Here is a 13011-nt window from a genome sequence, read left to right as displayed (position 1 = left end):
GAACGCAGCTAGCCTTTAAACACGCTAACGCAGTGTTGCGTACAACTTTCATTGGACGAACCTTTACGCTGCACGTTTTACGGGCGGGAGGAAGACAATTTCCGAATTTTCCCCTTCTGACGGCAGCAGGCGCTAAAGCGTCTAACCAATGAAAAATGTACGCGAGAAAATGCACGACTTTTGACGGGTTGCGTTCTCCTTACGTGGGGTGCTGTGTTTGTTGCTTCTTGCTCATAGAGTAAACCACTTACGTAGAGTGGAAGGTTTCGTACGCAACGTCTTGTTTTCGAGGCGTGAAATAAACAAGTTGGCCTATAGATAATGCACAATATCTGGATAAAAAAGTAAGTTCATACTCTAAAATATGTAAAAACCACACCATCGCTCCTCGGACTATATTTATTCACGCCTCTAAAACAAGTTAGCCCGTTAGGGTTATTGTTTCATGCGCTTCCATAGGGCCTTCCACTCTATGTTAGTGGTTTACTCTATGTGGGGTGGCGGAGTGGTTAGCATTTTCGCCTCGCAGCAAGAGGAGCCGGGTTCGATCCCAGCTTGTGGCACTGGTTGAAAACTCGGAACAACTCCTTCCGCGTAGAGTTTGCAAGTTATCTCCCCACTGGTTTAAGGGGTTTTCCCCCGAGATCTTCGGTTTCCCCTTCCACAAAAACTTGTTGAGGTTAACGGTAATAGTTAGTGTAGGGAGCTGTTGGCTCGAACGCGTGGCATGCAGGGCTTGCCACCACCCTCCAACGCATTGTAACCCGGCCACCTGAATTAATGGCTTCATAAGTCGCATGATGACTTAGGCCTAAGGTGGTTCCTTGGGTATTAGCCTAGCTGATTATTATTATTATGTTCTAGCTTTAACCATACGATAAAAAGTAACCAAATCATGTGACTAACGATCTTTTTCGGAATCACCTATTCAAAACGAAATACTTGTAGTAATGAAATTTAATTAGGTTAACCGAATTTTAATTTAACTGATGCTCCCAATGTTTTATAAAGATTGTAAAATCAATACAAAATTAAAAACGATTGAAATGAAATAATTACTTTTTATCTGCCGCGTTATAAAAGTAGCTTTTGTAAATCGACTGTTTCATATTTAAAGGGGAATAGTCAAGCTTTAACCAGTTAGATAGCCCTATAGCCCATTAAAAACTAAAATTTATGGCGAAAACCGCATCAAAAAATATTGAGTGGTTAATTTTTAATAAAATAAAGAAATTTCGGGAAATCGAAAAGCACGCGTCCGCCACGACACCTGGTGAGAAGTCGGTGAGACAGAAAAACATTGTAAAAGCGCGCGCTGCTGAAGACGCAAAAAATTTGTTTTGCACGCGCTGCGCGTTCCAGTTATAAGAGACCTAAGCCCAAATTGCGCGATTTTAAAAGTCAGGATAGTTCGCAAATCGCTCATACGGGGTTAGGGGCGCTGGCGGCAGACCCTAAGATGGCGGCGAACATTCAAACCCAAACACCTGGCGTTATTTTTCGTTTCAACTTTTTGGGCCAAAAGCTATTTTTTCAAGACAAAAAAAGGTACGTGTTAGTATATTGAACGTCAGTTCAATTCAATTATTTTATTAAATTTATCTTTTAAGGTTACATGTGTTATAGGGCTAAGTCATAATTGACTTGTTAGCCCTTGCGTGTGGTTCTCTTATTTGTAGAGTTTTTAGCAATGTTAATCTTTTGATACGGAAATAAGGCCATATTTGGAAAAGCTTGGCCGTTCCCCTTTAAACAACTTCGCGATGAAACATTTTTGATTCAATTGGTCGGTCAGTTTTCTTTCGAAGTGAAGGCTTTCTACCAAAACATTTCACACCGAATTTTATAAACCCCTGGCGATTGAAATTTGCTTCCATAGAGAGTTAGTCGTGGCCTACCTCCGTTGAAAAGGGGCGGCCTCGTTCGGGTCAGTGAATGACCAGTCTATACTGTCGAATCGAGTACCGTAGACTTCGATTTTTGCGAGTGTGCGCACCGCTATGGATGGCGGATAAAGGGGAGGGTGACGTTTTGACCCCCGGGCCGAAATAGATTTAGCCGGTCCTACCCAATTACCACCCTTCATGTTCAATACTTTTTCTCTCCACCTTTCTTTCTCCAAGTTTTCCGGCGGGGGGGGGTCTCTTCGGCCCCCGCTTCTACTCTCTGTAGTCTTTGCTTTTTATATACATAGCTTCTCTTTCCCACCTTGGACGATGAACAAGATCTCTCGATGGCCTGATGTCGTTGTTCGAATAAGAAGCTCCATTCGCATTCACCCTTTGACGTCATTAGTCGCGCAATATGACGTAGCTGAAATTCAAGCTCTAATTACCATAACGGGAACTGGAATTCGTAAATACGAATCTATCAATAGACGGGTTAAGTAGAGTGTAACGGATAAAGCTGCATCTTCGTTCCTACGAGCTTCCCTTCATCGTTTCCTAAGGCTGGTTTCACCTGTCTAATATAATACAGTTTCGTTAGAGTGACCAAAATGGATTAAAATTTTAAAAATTCTTTATTTTGGAAATGTTTTTATTTGAAAAATATTTAAAGTGTTGGTTGCACAAAAAATCGATAGTAATAAAAACGAATGAATGTGGGCTTGTTTTGAAGCTCTGGACGTTCGCTTTTCAAAAATGTCATTGTCGAAACCAATTTCCAAGCCTAAGTGTACTAATTTTGAGTCCGAAACTGACCTTTTTCGCTCCCCAAAATCCTGCAGTTTTCCGCGAATTTTTCTCTTCCATAGCACGAGCAAATTGGGGCAAATCGAAGCTGTAGTTTTATCCCTAAAATAGAAGGAACTGAAGTGGAGGGATTCTATTTACTTATAGAAGTTTTCAAACCAGAGTTTTTTAATCATAATATTAGGCTTATTTTCGAAATATTTTTTTTTTCTTTTTTACGGGCGCGCTCATAGATATAAGATATGTATATAAAGGTCCTTTATATACGTTTCCTATATCTATGGGTGCGCTACGCGGGGCGCGCGACACGACGTTTTTATGCGCGAGGAACGTTTGGTTTCATATCATTTTTCTACTACGTAGCCTTGTGTATGCCTATTTCAATTACTACGGCGTAGGATTTTTCTGGGTTTTAAATCAACTTGCTTTTAATACCAGATGTAAAGAAATGTATTACAGACAATTAGCCAATGATACGCTTCGCATTTTCTGACGTCATGGGTGCCGAGAAGAATTTTAGAAATCGGGAATTTCGACGAAAACTCGATTTCCACCATTTTGACTTCTTTTTATAGTAATTCAAAGACCGCTAAACCGATTTTGATGAAATTTTCTGTACTTGCTATAAAATGTTAGCTCTTTCTAATGAATCATTAATTAGCCATAGCTAAAATTTCGTGCAAACAAACACTTTAATATATTGAATGAATTTTTTAAAAATATGTACAATAAAAACATTAGTATTTTGGTAACATTTAAAAGTAACTTTATTAAGAGTATTGAAGTATATAACTTGTACGGAATTCACAACAAACATCAATGAAAATAAGAAAAATAAAAACAAAACCACTTTTAATCACAATATTATTTTTGGAATATCAGATAAACAAACTTTTTCTAATTGACTACCTACTCGAAACCAAATGACCCTAAGAAATTTGATAACCAATTAAAATTCATTACACCTTTTATATTTCAAAAGCTGAAATTTTATCAAAATTTAAACAGATTCTGATATGTTCTAGTCTCTGAATAATTATTGTAGAACAGGGTAAATAAATTTTTTGTTTAAAAAAGAATTAAAACCAATTTTATTGTTTTAGACTGTTTGTAAATCAAAGTAATTGGAGGTTTCTTAAAATGATTGCTTAAAATGAGTTTGAAACATTTACCAGCCCTTATAATGAAAACATCGTGGTCACTATCAACCATAATCCTAACTTCATTATAAACCCTTGTCCATTTTGAGAATTATGTCCACTTGGTTTTACCACGTATAAATGAAAGTAATTAGACAACGTGGACACGAATTTTAGTTCCAAATACGAATTTGAATTTCAGCGTTGTCGGTATGTCGGCGAATGCGAACTGATCCTCGAATATGGTGGCGGGGAAGCTGAAGGCGAGAGTGGGTTTTAGAGAGAGCGAGAGTGGGCTGTAGGGAGGGATGGTGATCAAGTGGGTTTCTCATAAAGACGCCGAATACCGGACGCCGCTGCCCGAGAAGGCCAGCAAAAGCTCTTCTTCTTCTTGGGAAGGGATGAGAATCCAGCAAGAAGAAAAAAAAGAGAAAAACCCAGAAAAAGAGAGAGATAGAACCCCGTCTATGTGTTTTAATTCTCCTGTTCCGGCTGCTCACGTTCGCGGGATCGAGGCTTCCAACACTTGTTGTAGGGAGCCCCGGTCGGCCACTTCCTTTTCAGTCTACAACCCAGCCACCCATCCACTTTCCTCTTCTCGGGTTTAAAGTTCCCAAATTTTTAGTACTTCAAGCTTCGGTGACTTTCCATCCATGCGATGAAGAAAAGTCTGGAACCAAGGGGGTGGGGGGGGGGGGGCTCGATTGGAAGACAACCCCTTTCTCTTCTTTAAAAATTGGGCCCTCGCCTCCCGACGGTAACCCTCGAACCTTTAATATTTTCGTTCTCGTCCTTGCGTGGAAAGATGGCTAGCCGTCGTCCACCCGCCAGTCTCCATCTTATTTCACCCTTAATCGTTACTAGATTGAAATTCTTTATATATTTGGGCGTCGTCATGACAACGGCGTTCCCGAAAGAAGCCCGGGAACCCTCGGCTAAGCCTAATTTTTGGCTCGTTTCTCCCGGAGACGAAAATGATTAATAGTGAGGGAACTCGCCATTCTTTCGTCAAGGACTCTGATATTAATAGTCCAGGCGCGACTAAATAATGGAAAATACCATCACGTTCCAGTCCCGTTGCCCTCGACAACGGCCGAGTCTCGCTTCAAATATCGCGTCGTGCCCCGGCTTGACTCAGTTCGTGAAACGCGCACTCTCACGCGTCGATTGCTACACGATACGTAGATGTATTCGAGCTTGTTCCAGTTTGGAGCAACAAACACAAGAAGAACATAGCTAGCCTTTAAACACGCTAACGCAGTGTTGCGTACAAATTTCATTGGATGAACCTTTACGCTGAGCTTTTTACGGGTGGGGGGGGGGGGGGGAGACAAATTCCGAATTTCTTCTTCCGACCGCAGCAGGCGCTAAAGCGTCTAACCATGAAAACTGTACACATGAAAATATTCGATTGTTGACGGGTTGCGTTTTCCTTGTGTGAGGTGCTGTGTTTGTTGCTCCTAGGTTCCAGAATTTAAATTTATATAAGCTTATATTTGAATAATTGTACTCGTAGAGTTTCACCAAGAATGTACTTATTTATTCTTACGGAGAATGACTGTGTTGAGAATTTTCATGTCACTTTTTACTACCGATATTCAATAAAAATACATTTTGTCTGTGTCTGCATACCGTATAAAAATTTTCTTTCGATTTTGCAGCTTCAAATACTTGGGTACAACAGTGACCTCTATAATAATATGAGCGAAGCCATGAGGAAAAACCACGGACTCACGGGCATTTCTGTGATGATGCAGGTAACGTATCCCTCAATGTTTGTATCGTACAAGGAGCTATTAATTATAGTTTGGTTACGTTCGTGTCTGTCTGTGTGTGTTTGGACTCGCAGTAGAGAGAAGTTACAAAATAACGAAGGGATTCCCACCATTTCGAACACTCAATCTTTCAAGTTATTTCAGATAAAACTCTTGGTATAGCCGGGACCGTAGATGGGGCAAAGGCGTAGCTAAGGTCTCGACCCCCCCGCAAAACCCTTTTGGAGGCCCATTATAATGAGGGGCGTTAATAAGGGACGAGTGGAGACCCCCTGCATTATGGGGCCCCTTGAAGACGGGAGCCCCCACATTGCGGGGTCTGCGGGGTCATTATTTACGCCGATGAGTTGGGGCAAGAGAACGAGGTTGAAGCAGCGTCAACCACAGTGAAAGTTGGGGAAAAACAAGAGGGTATAGAACTAGCATGCAGATATGCTGTTCGAATCGAGTTGATTTTAGTTTTTTTTAATATATTATATTATGTTTTATTTTAAATTATTCGAGACCCTTTAACAAATGGCTGGAATCCATATATCTACTTGGAATGCTTATCGCGGCAGATTTTCGTTTCGATGAGGCTGCCGGTTTTTTTGACGTCCCTATGTTAACTTAACAAACAACTACGTGAGAGGGAAGCGCGCGAAAAGGAATTTTTTTATCTCGTAGGCGGGGCCAAAGCCGTCAGAGTGATCTTACCATAGGCGATACGGCAGGATAAGCATTCCAAGTAGAGGTATGAATTCCCTCATTTGGAGATTCCGTGTTTATTTTTACTACCTCTAATAATATAACTTCCAGTTAGAAAGAACAATTTTTTATTCGAGGCTATCTGGAAATTTTGTAACTGTTTTCTTCCTATCTTTAATATTAAATAAGGTAAATATTTGAGGGGATCACTATCGTTAAGCGGACAATGCGCCGTTGCCGTTGTTGTAGCCGTAACAGCCCCGCTCGTTCTCATCTTAGGAAGGGATTACCGCTTAAGCCAGTCTCTAGAGCTTGCCTCTCTAGGTTTGCAGCAATTTTTTGGTCGGAAAGCCGCGCGGCAAACAAGGGCAGCGATGAAAGAGAAGGCCCCGAAAACTGTAGAGCGCAGCCAGCGATAGACGATTTTCGGACAGAGTTATTTATCGCGGGAGGATAAAATCTGATACTTTTCTCTTTTCAGATGGGCGACCTCTCAAACTCAGATCTGAGAATACTCACGAGCCAATTGCACCGGATTAACTATCGAGGTAAGCCGATTACTCGACGAATCTAGTCGATAATCCTTCATCCTTCAACTCTACGCGACGCTATTTGGCCTAAAGCCGGTCCGCCTCGATTTATATATATCTATAAGCCAAAACTAGCGCGGGATTCTGGCATAACCCGACACTGTTAGTCATAAGGCGACTATAGGGTAAGGTTTACCCCCAATTAACGTATCCCCGACTGTCGCCTAACCTTTGACCAATTTCGCGAACCTTATCAACGGTTTTTTCAGCCCTGTCCGTTTTAACAAGGAAATCCACTTTTTCGTCGTTTGCTTTCTCGAATCTGTAGACTCTAGAACCCGTCACTCTTTCGCCGCGTTTGTAAAAGTTATCTCTGACGACTGACGAGCCATTTCGAGAAGTGATATAAAGCTAATTACGCAGACGGTCGGAACTTAACTAAAGCGTCGGGTTTATTAAAGTGTACTATAGCGGAGCGTCTTCGAATTAAGCGTATTTCCTCGAACCATTTATTAAAGGCGAAAGTTAGAAGCTAATTCGGCCGCGCACGCTGAACCTGACGCTCAGCTCGCGAGCTTACATCTTGGCCCGAGCCCGAGTTTTTGATAAATATCTCGTGACATATATTTCGGGAGGAATTGCCCGGGTGCCCAGATTGAGTAATTGTTTCGCCGGTTTGAGTTGAAATTAAATTTCGGGCAAAACGTGGGTTTCCCGCCGTTCCTGACCAAACGCGAAGAGAGTCGCTTCCGCGATGCGGAAATGTGTATACGCGTACGCTAAATAATGTTTACGTTTCTATTTAATAGTAATTTATCTTAAAAGCTTTCTCGATTATTCTAACGTTCAAATTGACAAGCGTATCCGTCGTCGAGTAATGTCACGTAAGATCTTGGTATCGTAGATAATTTAAGTTCCTCAACTCCTTATCTATAATATAGAAAATCCTCATCTCCTTATCTATAATATAGAAAAGACAGTTAACGTAAATTCCCTCGCTTTAGTCATAGGTGAGTCGTATATAGCTCCATTATAATCTATCTTCGAATACGAGTACCCACCTAAAACTAGTGTTCGGCATTCAATTAATTTTTATCCACGAATAAAATAAGCTCGGCGATATTTAAATAATATTTATTTAAATAACCAATAGTTGAATAAAAATTGTAAAATGTTTAAATAATCGAAAGTGAATAAGCCTATTATTTAAATAAAACAAACAATTATTTTAATAAATACCACTTTTATTCAAATAAATGCTTGGTTGCGTAAAAATCATAATTAAATAAGTTAAAATTATATTCTTTTTACCAACGTTTTTTAAATAAATCGGAAAATTTGTGGATATTGAATAAACAATTCCGAGCACTACTTAAAACGGTGCAATTTTAATTTTTATGAGTTTCCACCAAAATTATTGATCGCCGTAACCAAATTGGAACTTAGCAAACTACCATAAAGCCAATAAAAATTACGTTCGCATTGCAAACTGGGAATATTTATAAGTCAGTTTAAGTTATCGCGTATTTTGCTCAATTATTCAAGTACTCCGCGGGTCTCTTGGAGAGAGAGAAAAAAGAGAATTTTCTGGACGGGGCTCTTTAACAATTTTAGGAACTCTGTAAACAAGCAGCGACGTGAGCTACTCTTAGTTTGCCCGAGACTAGAAAAAGAAGAAAGAAAAGATAGAAAGAATTTGAGCGGCCTCTTTTGAAAGCTTTTAAGAACTACTTTCTAAAGAAACAGAGAGGGCGCGCGGGGAGAAGGCGGGATGCCGGTTGGCGCGCGCGCGAGAGAGAGAGAGCTCCGTTGAAGTACGGGATGATGCCCAATATACACTCGGAACATTAGTGCGGGGAATTTCGCTCAGTGATTGTCGTTTATACCATCAAACTCTTCTCCCGATTTCCTCTTCAGATATCGACCCGCGAACCCAATCGAAGCCAGTCACTTCCCCCTCGAGAGATCTCGGTCGGCTTTGTTTTCGGTGGTCAGTTACGTCGTTGGATGGACGCGTTTTCGGGCTCTCGGTCGCTGTGTCTCGTCATTTCGGAGCAAAACGAATCGTGCCCGGGAGTGCGGTCCGCTTTTAACTTGTTACAATCGCGGCGGAGAGACTCTTTTGAAAGTTGTTGTCGAGCGATACCCGGAATCGCCCCGAGGGATCGCGGATCAGAATGAATTTCTTCAAAAGAACATTGCTCCCCTATTTTGTCGTATAACGAAATCTATTTAGGGTCGCTTTATTTAAGACACTCGCTAATAGTTTATCTATTGGACTACACTCGAAATGGCTATTTCGCTGGTCTGTCGCTTCGAAACGAACATTTTTAGGTTTAAGGAAATTTAGCTTTAAGTTCAAATACGGGGAATGGGTTTTGCCAAGGATTCTTTGTATCCAAGAGACCCTCATTTAGAGATACTTTCAATAAATCGAATAAACGCTAAAGCTTTCAATACAAAATATAACCTTTTGAACAAATGTCCTTTTCCTACCATATATGTATGTCTGCTTAAAAAACGTTCAATATACTAACACGTACCTTTTTTTGTCTTGAAAAAATTGCTTTTGGCCCAAAAAGTTGAAACGAAAAATAACGCCAGGTGTTTGGGTTTGAATTTTCGCCGCCATCTTAGGGGCTGCCGCCAGCGCCCCTAACCCCGTATGAGCGATTTGCGAACTATCCTAACTTTTAAAATCGCGCAATTTAGGCTTAGGTCTCTTATAACTGGAACGCGAAATGCGCGCAAAACGAATTTTTTGCGTCTTCAGCAACGCGCGCTTTTTCGTTGTTTTTCTGTCTCACCGACTTCTCACCAGGTGTCGCGGCGGACGCGCGCTTTTCAATTTCCCGAAATTTCTTTATTTTATTAAAAATTAACCACTCAATATTTTTTGATGCGGTTTTCACCATAAATTTTAGTTTTTAACGGGCTATAGGGCTATCAAACTGGTTAAAGCTTGACCGTTCCCCGTTAACCACTGGAGGTCTATCATGGAGATATTTTATGTCGGCCTTGGAAATTATTAAACAAAATGTTTTAAACAAATTTTTAATACTTGTTTTAATAATCAGCTAGGCTAATGACCTTAGGCCAAAGTCATCAAGCGACTTTTAAAGCCATTAGTTACAATGCGTACGAGGGTGGTGGCAAGCCCTGCAAGCCACGCGAGCCAACAACTCCCTACATTAACTATTACCGTTAACCTCACCAAGTTATTTGGGAAGGGGAAACTGAAGAGCTCGGGGGAAAACCCCTTAAACCAGTGGGGAGAGAACTCGCAAACTCAACGCGGAAGAAGTTGTTCCGAGGTTTCACCCAGTGCCACAAACTGGGATCGAACCCTGCGATTCGAAAATGCTAACCACTTCCATTTAAAAACAAGTAGTTTAAACCTATTTAAAACGTGTATTTTCAAGGTCTTTTTTACAAACAATTTTTAAAGATATTTTAGATATATGGGGAATTGATTAAAATATTGCATCACATTTACATTACTAGCATATTTATTGTGGTAAAGGGCCTGGCAATGAAAAGGTTGATTCTATTGTTTTTTTTTTGTTTTTTTTTTAATCCGGAGTTTGGTGTTTATGTAACAATAACATTCACGACGACAGGTGTTTCGCAATACTCTGAGGTGATGAATTAGTAAACAATCATTGTACGCTTTGTTTTTCTTTTGAGGTGGGAACAATAGATTTGGTTTATGTATGCATAAACTTGGAATGTGATCGCGCCATGGTAAGATAAACCTGGCCACGATATGATATTAAGAGTAAACTCCTAATAGAAGTGTATTTACCTCATTGGTTATATTTTAATTTCCTAATGTTACTTTCTTTTAAAGACATATGTAAATACCCTATCGGTGGCCATTTGGTGTAGACAATTTCTAGAAATGTCTGCAGATATACCGGGCATATTCCAATGCGGATTTTAGTTTTAATTTTGCAATCAGGGCCTATTTCAGTGGCTAGCTTTTTGTTTGCCCCATTTGAGTAGTTCTAAAATTCTGGTTTTTATTTTAGCAAGTATGCAACAGCTCCTTTATAAGTGTATCTGATAACATGGATCATTTAATTTGAAAAATACACCTGGGGAATTCATATAACGTTGAATATTGGGTCCGACTTCAATGCAATTAAATTGGAATAGTGCGCCAAATATTTTGCTATAGAGTGGAAATCGCGATTCGTAAAAATGTTCAAAAGCCGCTGCGCGCGGAAAGTAAAGACAAACTCGTGTTTACAATTTTTTTTGCAAAAGGGAAGTTCGTTTTGAAACCTCTAATATTGCTAGAAAACGTGTATTTATAGAAATAGCACGTTATATGCTATCATATTTTCTAGACATTTTTTTCCTAAATATTAAAATTTTAGCGCATATGCTAATCCTAACATATATGGCACCTGAAACTGAATACGGATCGTCTGCTGCAATCTGTCGAAAACGAATTACAGCATTTATAAGGGCAAATTTTGTGTTATGGATTCACGTCGTGCGCAACGTTTATGAATTCTCCCTACAATTGTCGATACAGCAAAGCTGCTTATATCAATTTATATAACAATACCTATCAGCCCACATCCTCTTACTCAATTTAACCAGGCCAACAGAATTAATGACATTAAAAGTTGCTAAATATGACTTGGGGATAAGGTTGTGCCTTGGGTATTAGCCTAACTTATTATTAATAACTCCTATAGATTTTTATTTATTTAAAACTTTCCTTCAGAATAAGGAATTAGTTACCCGGTTACCAAATACACGGAAGAATTTGACTTATTAATTAATCAATGGTTGTTATATAACCTAAAAAAGAATGACTACGATTTCATACGCATAAAGAAAACTGACTAGACTTTCATGGCCCGCAAAGACCGAACTACGAAATATGGTTTAAAACGCGGAAGAACAGAAAGTCATTCGCGTAAATTTTTACATCGTGGGGGCTCTAAAATTAATTACATTATGAGATTTTGCTGTCCCCTTTGAATAGAGATATACGTCGAACTTACCGGTTTGTACCGGTCTCTATTGCCAAATGTTTCATAAATGCCTTAAATTCCTTCATTTTGAATAGGCTTTGATGTTTTAAAGAATATAAATATTTGAAATTCAGATTGATCTTTTACAACCCATTATATTATTTCACGAGTATACCAAAATAATTTAAGTAAATACTGTTTTAAAATCTCGAGAAAATGCGATGGTATTTGTTCGTACTAAAACGTGCCAATTGGAGCGCCAATTTGTAGGTATAGACGTGATTAGAAGAATATTGTCTGATCAATGCATTTCCGGGAATCATAAAAAAAATAATGCGTTCGTATTGGAGAATCAAGAGAGGAAAAATGCATTCAATATTAATAAGAAAGTTTGGGGGGACTATAGGAAAATAGGAATAGGGTTTTGTCGAGTTGGGTTTGTATTAAGGGCGCTGGTGGGTCCAGATAGCGAAGAAGGGGTTCCAGTAATGTATCGCGTAAGACTGCCAAGGGACAACACCAATAATTGGTTTCGGACCAATCGATGGTGGCCGATCAGAAGAACAAGCTTGTTGGATGATTTAGTTTGCCAGAAAGGGGTTAGACATAGATTCCGGCCCATCAATAATAGCGCTTCTTTTCCCACCAGCACCGCCACGAGCGGCTCATCCCGCCTCCTAGAGCCCTCCACCCCCCATTGCCTTATAACAAGATGCCATCATTCTCTTTGACCACGAATATCTGGAATATTTTGGGGTTCATCCTGAGCCTTCCTCTTTTCCCATCGTGCGGACTATAATAGAAATTTTGCCGCTTCTAAACAATTTATTAAAGCGACTCCTTTTTCAAATGTACAAGTTTATAATTTAACAGAGCCATTTTAGAACACTCGTATAAAAATGTTTGATTTGGGTACATTTGTTCGAATTTCATTCGTCCGAACGGTGGTACAAATGTCCGAATGATCATTTGTCCGAATGCCGGAAAACAGGATCGTATGTCCGAAAACGTATTTCATTTGCCCGAAACATTTATCACAACTTTTGTTGGTGATTTAGTCGTTCAATTTATGTTGACTTTACTGGCGAATTTCATTTGTTAGAATAATCGTTTGTCCGTTTTGTCGAACATTAGGAATTGGTTGTTTTTTTTTTAAATATTGTTAATATAAGAAAATAGTAACATTAATGTGAACC

General features: G+C 39.6%; 1 protein-coding gene across 2 annotated transcripts in view; it reads left to right on the top strand.

Moving 5' to 3' along the window:
- Positions 1-13011, top strand: part of LOC149947426 (carbonic anhydrase-related protein 10-like) — a 111440-nt gene that overhangs the window by 88058 nt on the left and 10371 nt on the right. For both annotated transcript variants that reach the window (XM_090171530.1, XM_090171529.1), the window contains exons 5-6: positions 5494-5589; positions 6776-6842. In XM_090171530.1, coding sequence (XP_090027656.1) covers positions 5494-5589; positions 6776-6842 — 163 coding nt within the window. The remainder of the gene's footprint in view (positions 1-5493; positions 5590-6775; positions 6843-13011) is intronic.

This window comes from Leiobunum rupestre, chromosome 4 (genome assembly GCF_980474605.1).
Source record: "Leiobunum rupestre chromosome 4, qqLeiRupe1.1.hap1, whole genome shotgun sequence".
In the NCBI taxonomy this organism is placed as follows: Eukaryota; Metazoa; Arthropoda; class Arachnida; order Opiliones; family Sclerosomatidae; genus Leiobunum; species Leiobunum rupestre.
This window is presented reverse-complemented; position numbering and strand designations above follow the sequence as displayed.